At 38.0% G+C, this 12,980-nt stretch overlaps 1 protein-coding gene across 1 annotated transcript in view; it reads right to left on the bottom strand.

Moving 5' to 3' along the window:
- LOC149780723 (protein-glutamine gamma-glutamyltransferase E-like) overlaps window positions 1-10,796 on the bottom strand; it is a 93,612-nt gene extending 82,816 nt beyond the window's left edge. Inside the window, exons 1-2 of the mRNA XM_089937775.1 lie at window positions 10,637-10,796; window positions 3,761-3,873 (exon numbers count right to left, since the gene is read on the bottom strand). Coding sequence (XP_089793901.1) covers window positions 3,761-3,873; window positions 10,637-10,728 — 205 coding nt within the window. The 5' untranslated portion in view covers window positions 10,729-10,796. The remainder of the gene's footprint in view (window positions 1-3,760; window positions 3,874-10,636) is intronic.
- Window positions 10,797-12,980: the final 2,184 nt, after the last annotated feature.

Raw genomic sequence — 12,980 nt, 5'->3', positions numbered from 1 at the left:
AGAAGCCATTCATTATAAATCCAAGGAATATAAAACCAGAATGAGTAATGGTAACTACATTTTCAACATGGCCATATGCACCATTTTCATTTAGGACCAGCTAGACATAATATGATAATAGGAAGTATTCTGATGAAAACCCATGACAATATTGCTTTCTCTTCAGGAGGAGTAGCTTTGTCTACAAGAACTGATATGGTGCTCATATTGGACATCAGATTGCCACCATCTTCATTTTGAACCCATGGGACATCATAAAAAGTTTTTTTTTAGTGTTAACCCCGCCCCCCATGATCATTCATTCAGAATGAAAAGCAATAGCAAGATTTTGAGCCCCTATCACATATACCTTCTTCCACAAGTATATCTGCCCCTGGTGGCAGAGTGTTTCAAGGTGCTCAGCTTTACCAATCTCACCCTTGTCTGCATCATGGGTTCAAGCCTCAGGATTAGCCAAATTAGTAGTCTCCCTTGAATCTATTGTATCTTCACAGGGCTTCCCTCGCCCCCCCCCCCCCCCCCCCCCGAGTTCTTCATTCATCAATTTACTGGTCACCATCTATAGCCTATCAAGTGCTGAAAAATGGTGTTAAACCCACAAAAACCAAACCAAACCTAAACCAAACTACAAGTTTATCTGGTGTTGATGTAGTATTTGTCCACTGAATAATACTGGTTCCTGTTTCTTACCTGGCTGTTTTCAGTTTGAAGATCTATTATGGAAAGATGGAATAATGTATAAGACTGGTTCCTGATTCATACCTAGCTATTTTTAATTTGAACATTCAGGAGAACAGTCACTGTCTTACATGTTCTCACATTTCACATGGCCATGCATCTGATTTATAGGAAGTCTTTTGCAGTGTGTATGGAATAGTCTGTGTTACATTCAACTGAGGATTCTGATCTGTCAAAATTCAATTAGATGTGATAAATTCAGAAATTTCACCTTTATTGCTAGGGGACAAATTCTGACTACCGTATTTGCCAGCCTATAAGGCGATACTTTTTGACCAGAAAATCTTAGCTTTGTCTTATACTCCGAATCAACTTATATATGGATTATGTCATTCAAACTGCTTTATCATATTTTCGTATGGAAAATAATTCTCCAAGAGGACAAAAAATAATGTGCAAAACATTTTCATTTTGGGGAAGAGATCATGTTGGAACAAATATAGGATTCCACGGTGAGTATTTCAAACAATTACAAGATCGTCAGTATTAAAAATTAACACAGATCAATGTAATTGCACTAAAGCAGCATGCAACAGTAATGTACACTGTTTGTAATATATGTTGTTTAAATTTAATTACATACATGTGCATTAGACTTTACAAGTTAGAAGATGAATAACCTTGACAAAGACATATTCCATCACAATTTTCTTCTTGCACCTAATGATCAAATAATCTGTATGCCCCATTGAGAGAGAGACAGACAGAAATGTCTTCACCATTGTAAATCTGTTGTTCACTTATATGATGACTGATTTTACTTGTGTACAAGTGCAGTACCATATTCCATTATCAATTAATACATGTTAAGCAATTCCTTCAAATTTTTGTTTCCACTTCAATCACATAGCTATGTAGTGGTATTTCTTTTTTTTTATCTTCTGTTTAATGGACCCATCATTTTCATATCGAAACCACTCTTTATTCCAAATGCCCACCTTATCCTACTTTTTGCAAAGGTTCACCTGTCTGTGTGCAACTCAGACCAGAAATCAGATTCCGACCACGGAGAATTTTGGTGAGAAAAAAAAATGGGTTAAAAAAATTAGGTTTTTCCCTCTGTATTTTGTAGTGCAACTAGAACGTCCAGATTATTTGGTATCATTGTGCTGTATCTGTCTACCTTTTAATAATAACACCCACTTTAGTGTATCATACATGACCTTAATGCTACAGAGCTCGGCAGTAGGCTACTATCTCCTGCCATGTAAACACAGCGCCAGGGGTTAATGAGTTAAATATGCTATGGCTGTATTCAGTCATTCCAAGATAACACTTGTTTTAGGTCAAGATTATGCAGATCAGATCAGATTAGCGAGGCTACTAATAGGGAAATGAGGTTACCCATGGGTACCGGTATTATGAATGCCATACCACAGTACTGTCCAAACTTTCTGACACCATGGGCCGCTGAAAAATGTTTTTCTTGAAGCAAAGGGCCGCATCAGAAAACTGAAAAGCAACGAATATATAGCTGCTTGAGCTCTGGCGGGCCATTTAAAATCAGCCCGTGGGCTGTGGGTTGGACAGCACTGCCATACCACATAGTTAAGAAAATGCCAGGTGGTTACTATTGTAAATTTCTCAGCCAGTGACATTTTTGAACTTGCCCATGGAACCGACGGCAGTTTAAAGTACATCTAGCATCAGCAAAGATAAAAAAACAGTTGCTGCCTAAGTACAGGAAGAATACATGCACTTTAAACAAAATCTTAATTGTTGGGAATGGAGAGGTTGCAATGAAAATTAGACAGCATGCAAAATGGTCATTCTTGGGATTTAACCTAACTGAGACTATATGGATGTAACTATTGTGAATATTTAAACCCTGAAGGAGTATGGTATGTATTTTCATAGTTTACATTGACTGTTTCATTTATTAATGTTTCCTCTCTTTGACAAAAGCTTCAGCAACACAGGGGCAATAAGTTTAAAAAAAGAACAAAAAATCCACAAAAAGCTAATCTCTCGCTCTCTCTCTCTTATATCAGACCATATTTGATTTTGATCACAAGGTGCAAAAAAAAGAAAAATGTGATGGAATACATATGCATCCTTCTCTCCGTATCTCTCCCCCCCACCCAAAAAATGCATTTTAGTGTTAATGATGCAATTCCCCTATTGCTGGTAATCTGAAATAGCATACAGTGATACTTTTAGTATTTATGAAACTGGAAGTTATTATAATTTAATTCCATACAGCATCACAAGCTTCATCCTATCTGTAACTTGATAAATTTTTGAGTCAACTTCATTATAAGATGCTAAAATTAAATAATACATTTAAAATACTTCTTGTGAAATAAATTAGGAACTTTTAGTTACATTTATGATCCTGACTGGACAGTTTACTGAGTTACAGGTAGGATAAAATTTGCGATGCTGTGTGGAACGAAGTGAAAAACACAATCCGAGGTTTTGATCTGGCCTTGTCTTATACTCAGCATCGACTTATATAAGGATGAAGGATAGAAAATTTGCCAAATTTTCTGATTCAACTTATACTCCACATCGACTTATAGGCTGGCAAATACGGTAGTTGTAATAAAACCAGACTAAATGGGAGACTGAAACATTTCCAAGAATCTCTAGTATACTATAGTATAATGCCTCCACTTTGCTTTATACATGTACAAGGATGGACAGATACAAGGAAACAATATAATTTGTGCGCTACAACTTCTATCCTGGTGCAAAGAGTTTTAAAAAATGGCACACTGTATATACTCCGACTGCAAACTGCATAGACGCAGATAAGCTGTCACATAATGCACCTGCAGATCTAGCTTTGTGCAATTTGTTAGGAGTAATCAGTAGAATAAACAACATAGACCCTAATCTGCAGGCACATTATGCTACGGAAGATCAGTAACTGCTGTTTATAATTTGGATCAACTTATACATGAGTACATATGGTATCTAAAAACCAAGGATATATAACAAGCCCTGGCAGGCAGGCAAAAAGTAACAAGCCCTGGCAGGCAAGCAAAAAATGATAAAGGAAAAGTAAAGAATAACTTACCAATTACATCTACTTTGAGGACTTTATTTTTGTCTCTGAAGTCCTCATCTGAAATATTGTTTCTTCTGCCCTCTATTTCCCGACCAAGTTTCTTGTCTCGCTTCACTCGACTCCTGTCATGATGTACAAGGATGACATGAACATACAATATGTATCATAAATAGAAAAACTGTGAAAACATAAAACCTATCTAAAGTTTCAAAATATATTCATTCATTTAATAAACTTAAAACAGCAAATACATGCTCTATTAGTGGACCAGTCTACATGCAGTTCCAACAAGATGGGTTAGTATCACTCATGATGGTCCCTGCTTTCACTGCCAAAATTCAAAAATGTTCTTGTCTGAATTCACTATAATTCTTATATTTCTGTCCAAGAATATTACCAAACGCCTTTGTAATTTCAGTGAATAATGATCTGAATAAATAATTCCACAAAAATGAAACAGTGAACACAACAATAAGACTGATTCTGCTCAAAACATTTTAAGGCAAGAATCTTTAAACAACATTATATAAAAAGCCATGATACCTAGGATGTAGGTCATCTCCTTGATAAAACATTCAAAGCTGTCAACAAGTTTAGGAATTTCGAAGTGAAAATCTGATGTCCTCAACTCAGATGCAAATAAATACTGTTACCTCCATTGATAATGATCTGAATATTTAATCCACACTCATAGAGAACTATTAGCTATGTATTATATTATGTACAAAATAAATCTCCCTGGTCAGGTACACAGTGAACTTGATCCTGGACAAGATCAAGTAAAAAATACAAATGTATATAACATATAATCATTTCAGAAAAGCCAACAAATAATACAAATTAAATATACATCAGCTGCCACAATGAGCAAACCAGCTGGTGAAGGTGGATTATTCTGTATAGGTATGGAATCCACCTCTATAGTAATTCAATCTCGTTCCTAAGGAAGGCATACTCCATTTACCTGAATGTTGAGTTCCAGACCTAGATGACCAAAATTCTGAAATGGTGCAAGGTTAGAGATGTCCTTGCTGACCAGGAGACTGAATGAAAGGAGAGTAACAAGTAATATCATATTTTGCTCCAAGATATAACTTGACTGCTGTTTTGTAGGTGAATTACAGGAACCTCATGGAAGCCTTATGAGTGGGGACATGACACTGATTACTCAGTCTTCCCAAAAACAGGATTTAGATTCTGTTGATGCATTCCATCATCAACCAAAGAATGAAAGAGTTGTCTTAATGTGCTGAGGGTGATGACCAAGTGCAGAGTGCCAAGTCTGTAGCTGAAGGAACACATGGCAAAGGAGGAGGAATGTTGAATGTGATACCAAGTACCCTGGATAATACTTGTCAGGTTCATATGTCAGCTTAGCAAGTCTTTCTAAATCAGCAGCAAAAGGCTGGAGCTTTCCCTCTACTGGGATCTGTGATAAGGCAGGTGTGGAGGTAATATCATCTGAGATATGGAGGGTCTTGTGGAGAGAAACAATGGCAAAATGATCGCCCTCCCATTGCCTCCTGTCCACTTTAGTTCAGGAGAACTATGGTTTCTGACAGTTGGAAATTTGCTAAAATTGCTTCCAAGTGGCCTGTGCTCTGTAATCTTTTGTTGATTACCTTGCAAGTCCCTCCTCGGTAGCTGAGACTGAGAGAGGGAAAATAAGCATCCTTGCAGATTCCATCATTGTGATCATTAAAGAGGAGATTAAATGATTAAGGATGCGAATATAGCATGGCCTTATAATGGTTTTTAAGAAAGGTAGAGAGCATTGCATCTTGTTCCACCAGTTCTGAGTTCATAGCTGCTGTTACAGCCATGGCCAGTATGTTGGGCCTCTACATTTGAGAGGTGGGCCATTCTAAAAAGATGGCTTCCATGCATGTTAGTTATATTTGGGGTGAGAAAATGCTAAGTGTGACCTGCCTATTGAAAGATCACCATATCTACTAGATCCAAAACTGATCCCATGATCATGGCGTTTTAAGTGTTGTTTATCCAAATAGAAAACTAGCATGTGGGGCTTGCAGAACCAGTGACAACAATTTGAAGGAAGATGTCTGCAAGAAAAAGCATATGTATATGCTTGGTACTTGCAACTGCCAAATGTAAGCAGTCCAAAATGTCACTTTCAGATTGTGAAAGGAATTGAAAGTAGATTCTTCCATAGTCGATGATCACCTGATCATAGATGTACAAAATGTAAACCAGGCTCGTGTCATAGAGAAAAGAGGACAGAACTCCAATGGCAGTGGGTAGAAAAACTTCTTCTGTCTCAGCCTGAAAGGCTGAGTCTTCACACATCATAGTAACTCAATCCAGGCCTGAAAGGCTGAATCTTCACACATCATAGTAACTCAATCCAGGCCTGAAAGGCTGAATCTTCACACATCATAGTAACTCAATCCAGGCCTGAAAGACTGAATCTTCACACATCATAGTAACTCCAATCTAGGCCTGAAAGGCTGAATCTTCACACATCATAGTAACTCAATCCAGGCCTGAAAGGCTGAATCTTCACATATCATAGTAACTCAATCCAGGCCTGAAAGGCTGAATCTTCACACATCATAGTAACTCCAATCCAGGCCTGAAAGGATGAATCTTCACACATCATAGTAACTCAATCCAGGCCTGAAAGGCTGAATCTTCACATCAAAGTAACTCAATCCAGGCCTCAAAGGCTGAATCTTCACACATCATAGTAAGATCTTATAACAACGATGGAACTTAAGAGCAGGTTTAGTTGTTCTTGGATAAAGGTAGTGAAACCGATTTTTCTTGTGTTACAGCTGGATTAAAATGCAGATGATGGCAGCTCACTTCACTTGAAGCACATCATTAGTTATATCCCATTACTTCCAAATTCTTACCAAGCTGAGGCTCCCTTTGGGTGGCAAAGGCTTGAGGATGAGTGAAGAAACTGAGATATCAAGCTGGACATCGTACACCTTAAGTCTCTAGCAGCACTATGCAGGTTAGATTGATCCGTGAGAGTGCCTGCATGAACTGGACATAGTCTACAAGATGTGTCTAGCAGCACTATGCAGGTTAGACTGATCCATGAGAGTATCTTTATAAAATGAACATTATCTACAGGATGTGCCTAGCAGCGTTATGTGAGTTAGAATGATCCATGAGAGTGCCTATAAAAATCGGACATCATTCGAAGGAAGTGCCTAGCAGCACTATGTGGGTTAGAATGCTGTACAACTGGGTTCATGAAATGGGTTCTTGGGTACAGAGGCACTATGCTGGGCATCATATGAAAGACATAGAACTGGACAAAGTTTGTTCTGGTAGCTGATACTATAGGATTGATTGTGGTTGTGGCCACCAGAGACTGGAGGTACATGGCAATCCAGTTGTGAAGGAACATGACCATCTTGGCTGGCAAGAGTTTGTACAGTTCTTGGGATTAGGACAAAGTACACATAGCCGGTCAGATTTTCTGATATGCAAGATGGTAACTGTATGGATGTTGTTACTCTCTATTTCACTGTGCACTAAATGATAAGGTTTCCTACCACTGCATACAGGCTCATGATGCCTTCGTCCCTAAAAGTATCAGGTTCTGCACCTTCCCTGTTTGTACCCACAGAATTGCCACCCAATGACTTCTGTCTGTAACATGCCAGTCTGACATGTATTCAAAACATGGCAATGAAAGTAAGCTTCAGAATACCTCTCATGCATTTTTGGAACTCCATGTAACACAGTGGGGATGGTGAGAGAACAGAGAGGATTAACAAAAAAACCTCCACCATCACATTATTGTGCCCAAAATAAACAATAAAATTACAGCTATCAAAAACAGGAAATATAAATGCTGCTGAAAAAATTCAAACTGTACATGAAACAAAAAATAAATTTTATTATATCTTATTGATATTTTTTATTGAAATGTCAGTGATATTACAATCACAAAATATCCCTATATTATCAGAATTTTGACAAACTCTGTGAAATTTCAATCACAAATTCCCACTGATATTTTCAGAAATGCTGGCAGTCAGTGAAATTTCAATGACAAACTTTCACTGATATATGTATTTTCAGAAATTTTGGTAAAATCTCCTAAAATACCATAATTTTTGTGAAAAAGGACATTTGAGTGAATGTCAAAAAATCACTGATTTTGCTGAAATTTCAGTCACATTTTCACTAGGGCATGATTTTTGTGGAGCATATTTCAATAGGAAGCCAAAAACAATTACTTTTTAGAGCAAACATCAGATTAAGCCCAAAATCCACCTTGCACCAAATTGTCTAAGTCCAAAGATTCATCTATGCTTGAACTACCAGATATCAATTTTCTGATCATGTTTACATTTCCTTTACTTTTTTGGTCATGTCTTTGTCTGTTTTTAAACATCTGTGGAAATAAATTAAAGAAAACTGACATGCATGTGTTTCTTCAAATTTACATGAGTATATATTCATCCTTCCACATAGCTACACTGAGATATACATGTACTCTAACTCCCACCAATATTTCTATTTGAATCAGATAGTTTAGGTTATTAATTCTTCATTTTTCCATGATGCTATAATACATGAGCCTGCTTTCCATATAGAACAAAGTGCTTATGGATTAAAGCTGCAACTTTATTCCATATGGAATTTTGACTTGCTGTGAAGTACTTATGGAATTTATATGGAATAAATTGTCTGATTCCATAAGTTTTTCACTCCATATCTCTTCCATATGGATTCCTGAAGTATTCCATATGGAATCCATGAAAAATTTCTGTACAGGTATTCATGTTTTGTATTTCATAAACTTCTTAAAGTTTTCATGAACATAATTAAAGTTCAATCCCAATCTGTAAAGGCGAGTGAACCACTTTGCCACCCAGGGCCCCTTCATAAATGCAGTCATTGTTGGAGATGGCATGATGTATCAGCGGTCTTGCTACCAGGCGAAGTGGGCAACTAAGTCACCTAAAAAATGAAAACTTTGCATTCTTCTGTCAGGAAAGCAAAAATGATTTCACCCCGTGATTTCAGACGTACATTGAGTGACAGTAGTTTATGACTTTTGAGATGCTCCCCCACACAAGCCAAGCAGTGCTGAGTTGTGTTGAACTTACAGCCAAAGGCAAAATGTACTGAATGTTGATACCAACTGTGCCAACAACTGCGTCAACAAGCATACTCTTGCACATTCAAAGGCATGTTTTAACAGCTGACTAATCATTAACCCTTTCCCAAGCAAGTAATCACTAACCGATTTCTACATTAGTTACCATTTCGTTATTAAAACATGTGACAAAAAAGTTTAACCAAAAATGTCATCATGTAGGTCAGAAATGTATAGGACAATGCTTTTGTTGTGGAATTAGTGTAAGGTCAAGGCTGTTTTCCAACATCTCTCATTTTTGTGAAAATACATACATAAGCAGTGAAACAAATACTATTTAAACAATGCATGGCATTACTACAAGTATGCAGGCAAATAATAAAACTATAAATTTTGCAATCCTACAAGTGGATTGTTGTAACAAAGCCAAGAAGTGGCTATATTAAGAAAATGCCTTTCTAAAAATAGACACACTCACAAGTCATAATGCATAGCATCATATTTGTTCCTTGGGGTTTTTAATTCATATGGCCAAATACACTGCACATATCTCTCCATCCAAACATACACCTGTATGTGCCAGTACACTGCATATGAAAATTATAATTTTTATACCAAATGTGTTTATAATAAACATATAACAAAATTTTCTACTTAGAATATAGATATTTTGCATTTCTTGCTTAGTTCCCAGTTCTCCCAGTTCAGCTCTCACTTATTCCTACTTGGTCCAAAAGAAGTCACTTCTCCCTATAAAACAAAAGTCAGGTCTAGCTTGACCCCTGATATGTGCCATGGATGGCAGCAAAGAATGAAGAGTGGGCAGGATTGGAGGAGGGGCATATGCAACAATGGTCATGGCAAACCACTGCAGTTGTTCAACTTAATATATATATATTTTTAAACATTTTCAACTTGGTTTAATTTTCATGCCATTAAAACATTTTTCTTTTAACTTTTACAAGATCTGATATTGGTTTCGACTTGAGGATTTATAAATCTAACAAAATTTAAACTTCAGTGTAATTGTGTTTCAATACAAGTAATTCATTAATTGAACGGAATTAATACCGGGTGTCCTTAAACGAAGACCGATGTAACTCTTGTCAAACCAACACACCGTCAAGACTTAACTCTCTTCATTCATATCAAAATAGACTTCAACTTTATTGTTGCATGTTTGATAGTTATTCGAATAAATGTTGTTTGCTAATGCTTAATGGTTATTATACGAAGATCAAACGCAACTTCCCAGCTAAAAACAGGTATATATTCTCATTAATCTCTAATTACTCGTTACATACGAACTCGTGTCCCCACGGGAGCCTCACAACACAACAGAAAGCCCCTTTGATGTGATGGCGTCCTTCTGTAAATACATAAATTTCAAGGAACAGTTCGAGCAGGCCTTAATGACATCGTATAATTGCTGTGACTCTAATTAGTGATAAGCAAACTGTTAATGGCCGAGCTAACTCAACATATTACTTATTGAAAATAAGTTTATATTTTTATTTGTTTCTTTTTCGGGGGGGGGGGTCGGAGTATATTCATTAAAAGAAACCGCCAAGAATTACCAATTTCTTCAAGTTGAACTCGGCTAAATTTTGATTCGTAAACTAAGGTCTAAATAAGCTAGCAATGAAAGTAATATCATAAAACTGCAACAGTGCATATACCACTGGACTATGGCCCTAGCGTCCACTTCCTATGTCTTTAAGTGTTTACTAAGTTACCGAAACCGGATTATACAATGAAAAACAAACAAAACACCAAACAATTGGTACACGTGGACTTACGAAGTAGCTCTCAAATTATAGTGATGTCTCGGCCGTTTCGGGGGCTGTACAGTGTCCCCCTCCCCGGATCGCCTCCCTCTTGTTCTTGTCATTATCGTCCTGCTCAGCAGCTACCGCACGCACACAGCGCGCGCCAAATTAAGATAAACGCATCAACCGTGAATTTTAATTCATGTCCGTTGGGGTGCAAAACGGGAACTATTTAGCTGACTTGGTTGAGCGCATCGACACAAGCTCCACAGCATACGGTATGGAGATTGGCGCCGAAAATAACAAACTGATGACAAAGAACACTAGCGGCATCAGTGCAGAAATAAAGGTCAGTGGACAGAAGCTGGAAAGAGTCACAGGCTTCAAGTACTTTGGATCAGTTATCACAGATGAGGACTCTAAACCATGACTACTTTGCTGGATTGCCCAGACAACAGCAGCAATGACAAAGCTGAGACCAGTATGGAAAGATACCAACATTACTTTTAATTCCAAAATAAGGCTGATGCGCTCGATTGTCATATCCATCTTTATGTATGCTTGTGAAACATGGACACTCACATCAGATCTACAAAGAAGGATTCAAACCTTCGAAACGAGATGCTACCGCAAGATCTCTGGTATCTCATACATTGACCATGTAACCAACGAAGAAGTCCACAACAGGAAGGTGAAGTCTCTCAAAGAAAAGCTGCAATAAGTATAGGCCAGAGTCAGCACTCACCTAAAGAGACAGCAATAAGCAACCGTTGGGTTGTTGAGGGATATGTTGATAAAATCAAATTAGGTTTCTTCAATAAAATCAGCAGAGCTAATGGTTCAAAGCATGGAAAATTGTGTTCAGCAGAAGAATCCTTGATTTCCTGATACATAGGTGTGAGAGCATTGGTTTTGTTTGAGACTTATATGGTGTTAGTAGTGAATGGGGACACCCTAGGGACTAGGGGACTTCCATGTTAAAAAGGTATATCCACTCTGGGGACTATGTAAAATTTAACATAGGAGAAAAAAATATCCACTCTGGGGACTATGTAATTTAACATGAGAGAAAAAAAATATCCATTCTAGGGACAAGGGGAATTTAACATGGGAATAGAGTGTGGGTCTATCTAGGGACAAGGGGAAATGGAACAGGGTCGGGACCCTATTTTAATACGGTCCCGACCTGATGGGTCTATGGAAAGGGAACAGGTGAAAACTGAAACAGGGAGGGGTCTCTATTTTTTTATTTTTAAAAATGAAAAAATAAAAATAAAATAAAAATGGGCTAGGCAATTGAAAGTCAAGATCTTTTCGAGACCTATGAGTGGCCCTGAAAAGGGCTTTTGGGTTTATATATGCCCTTAACATAAAGGGCATCTGTGACTTCTTCTTGTCCTTAGGCTTCGTCTAATGGTAGGACCATACACTAACACTCTTTCGAGACATCCTTGCCTCTCCACGTAAATCCTACGTATCCATAGGCTTGTGGCTGTCCTATGGACAACTGTCCATTTGGATCGGACATACATCGGTATGTCCGTCCTGAACATCATTGTTGACACAAGGGTGGAAGATTCAACGTCAGTCCACATGCTGAGGCGCCGAGAACAGATGAATCAATGCAGTGAACTGCGCTTATTTACAGGGAGGGGAAGGATTTAAACGGATTGAGTTCATTGACCAATCCAAACACGCGTTACAAAAATTCAGCCAGCCCGCATCCAATCCGAAGAGAGCAGTCTGTGACGTCACGTGGTCTATATAGATTCGCAAGACCCTGTGCGCTGTCAATTCATGCGACAGTTATTCAACATAACGGAAACTCAGAAAACGATCAATTGGGGTGCACCAGCAGTGGAGACCACCCAAGGGAACCCGGACTTACTTTCAGAAGAGGTGAATTGGGATTTTGTGGATTTTCTTACCTCGCAAGAATTTGTTCCGGAACCTTCGTCACCTTCTTCATTACCGCAAGTGGAGAATTTTAGACAGAGACAGAAAGAAGAATTGGAGAAATTTATACAACAGCAAAAGGAAGCGGAACAAGCTTTTCTCCTACAGCAACAACAACAAGTAGATGAGGTAAGAAAAAAACAAGAAGAAGAAGAAGCAGCAGCAAAGAAACAAAGGTGTGAAAATCAAACGGTCACGGTACTGTTAGACATTTTAGCGGAGTTAAGAAGTCTGGAACAAATGTATCAGACTTCTTTATTGCGACCGAAGAGAATACGACCTTCCCGAGCTAAACACTGCAACCCTGTGACTAAGCCTACCGTACCACCCTTAGTGATTTCAACCAAATCATCATCATCATCAACAGTACGGAGTCCAGAAGTAGGCCATGGCCGTGGCAAAGGCTTAAGACAGTTAA

Source organism: Sinohyriopsis cumingii, chromosome 16 (assembly GCF_028554795.1).
Source record: "Sinohyriopsis cumingii isolate HCF-2022 chromosome 16, ASM2855479v2, whole genome shotgun sequence".
Classification (NCBI taxonomy): domain Eukaryota; kingdom Metazoa; phylum Mollusca; class Bivalvia; order Unionida; family Unionidae; genus Sinohyriopsis; species Sinohyriopsis cumingii.
The sequence above is the reverse complement of the archived record's forward strand: the minus strand, read 5'-3'. Positions and strand labels throughout refer to the sequence as shown.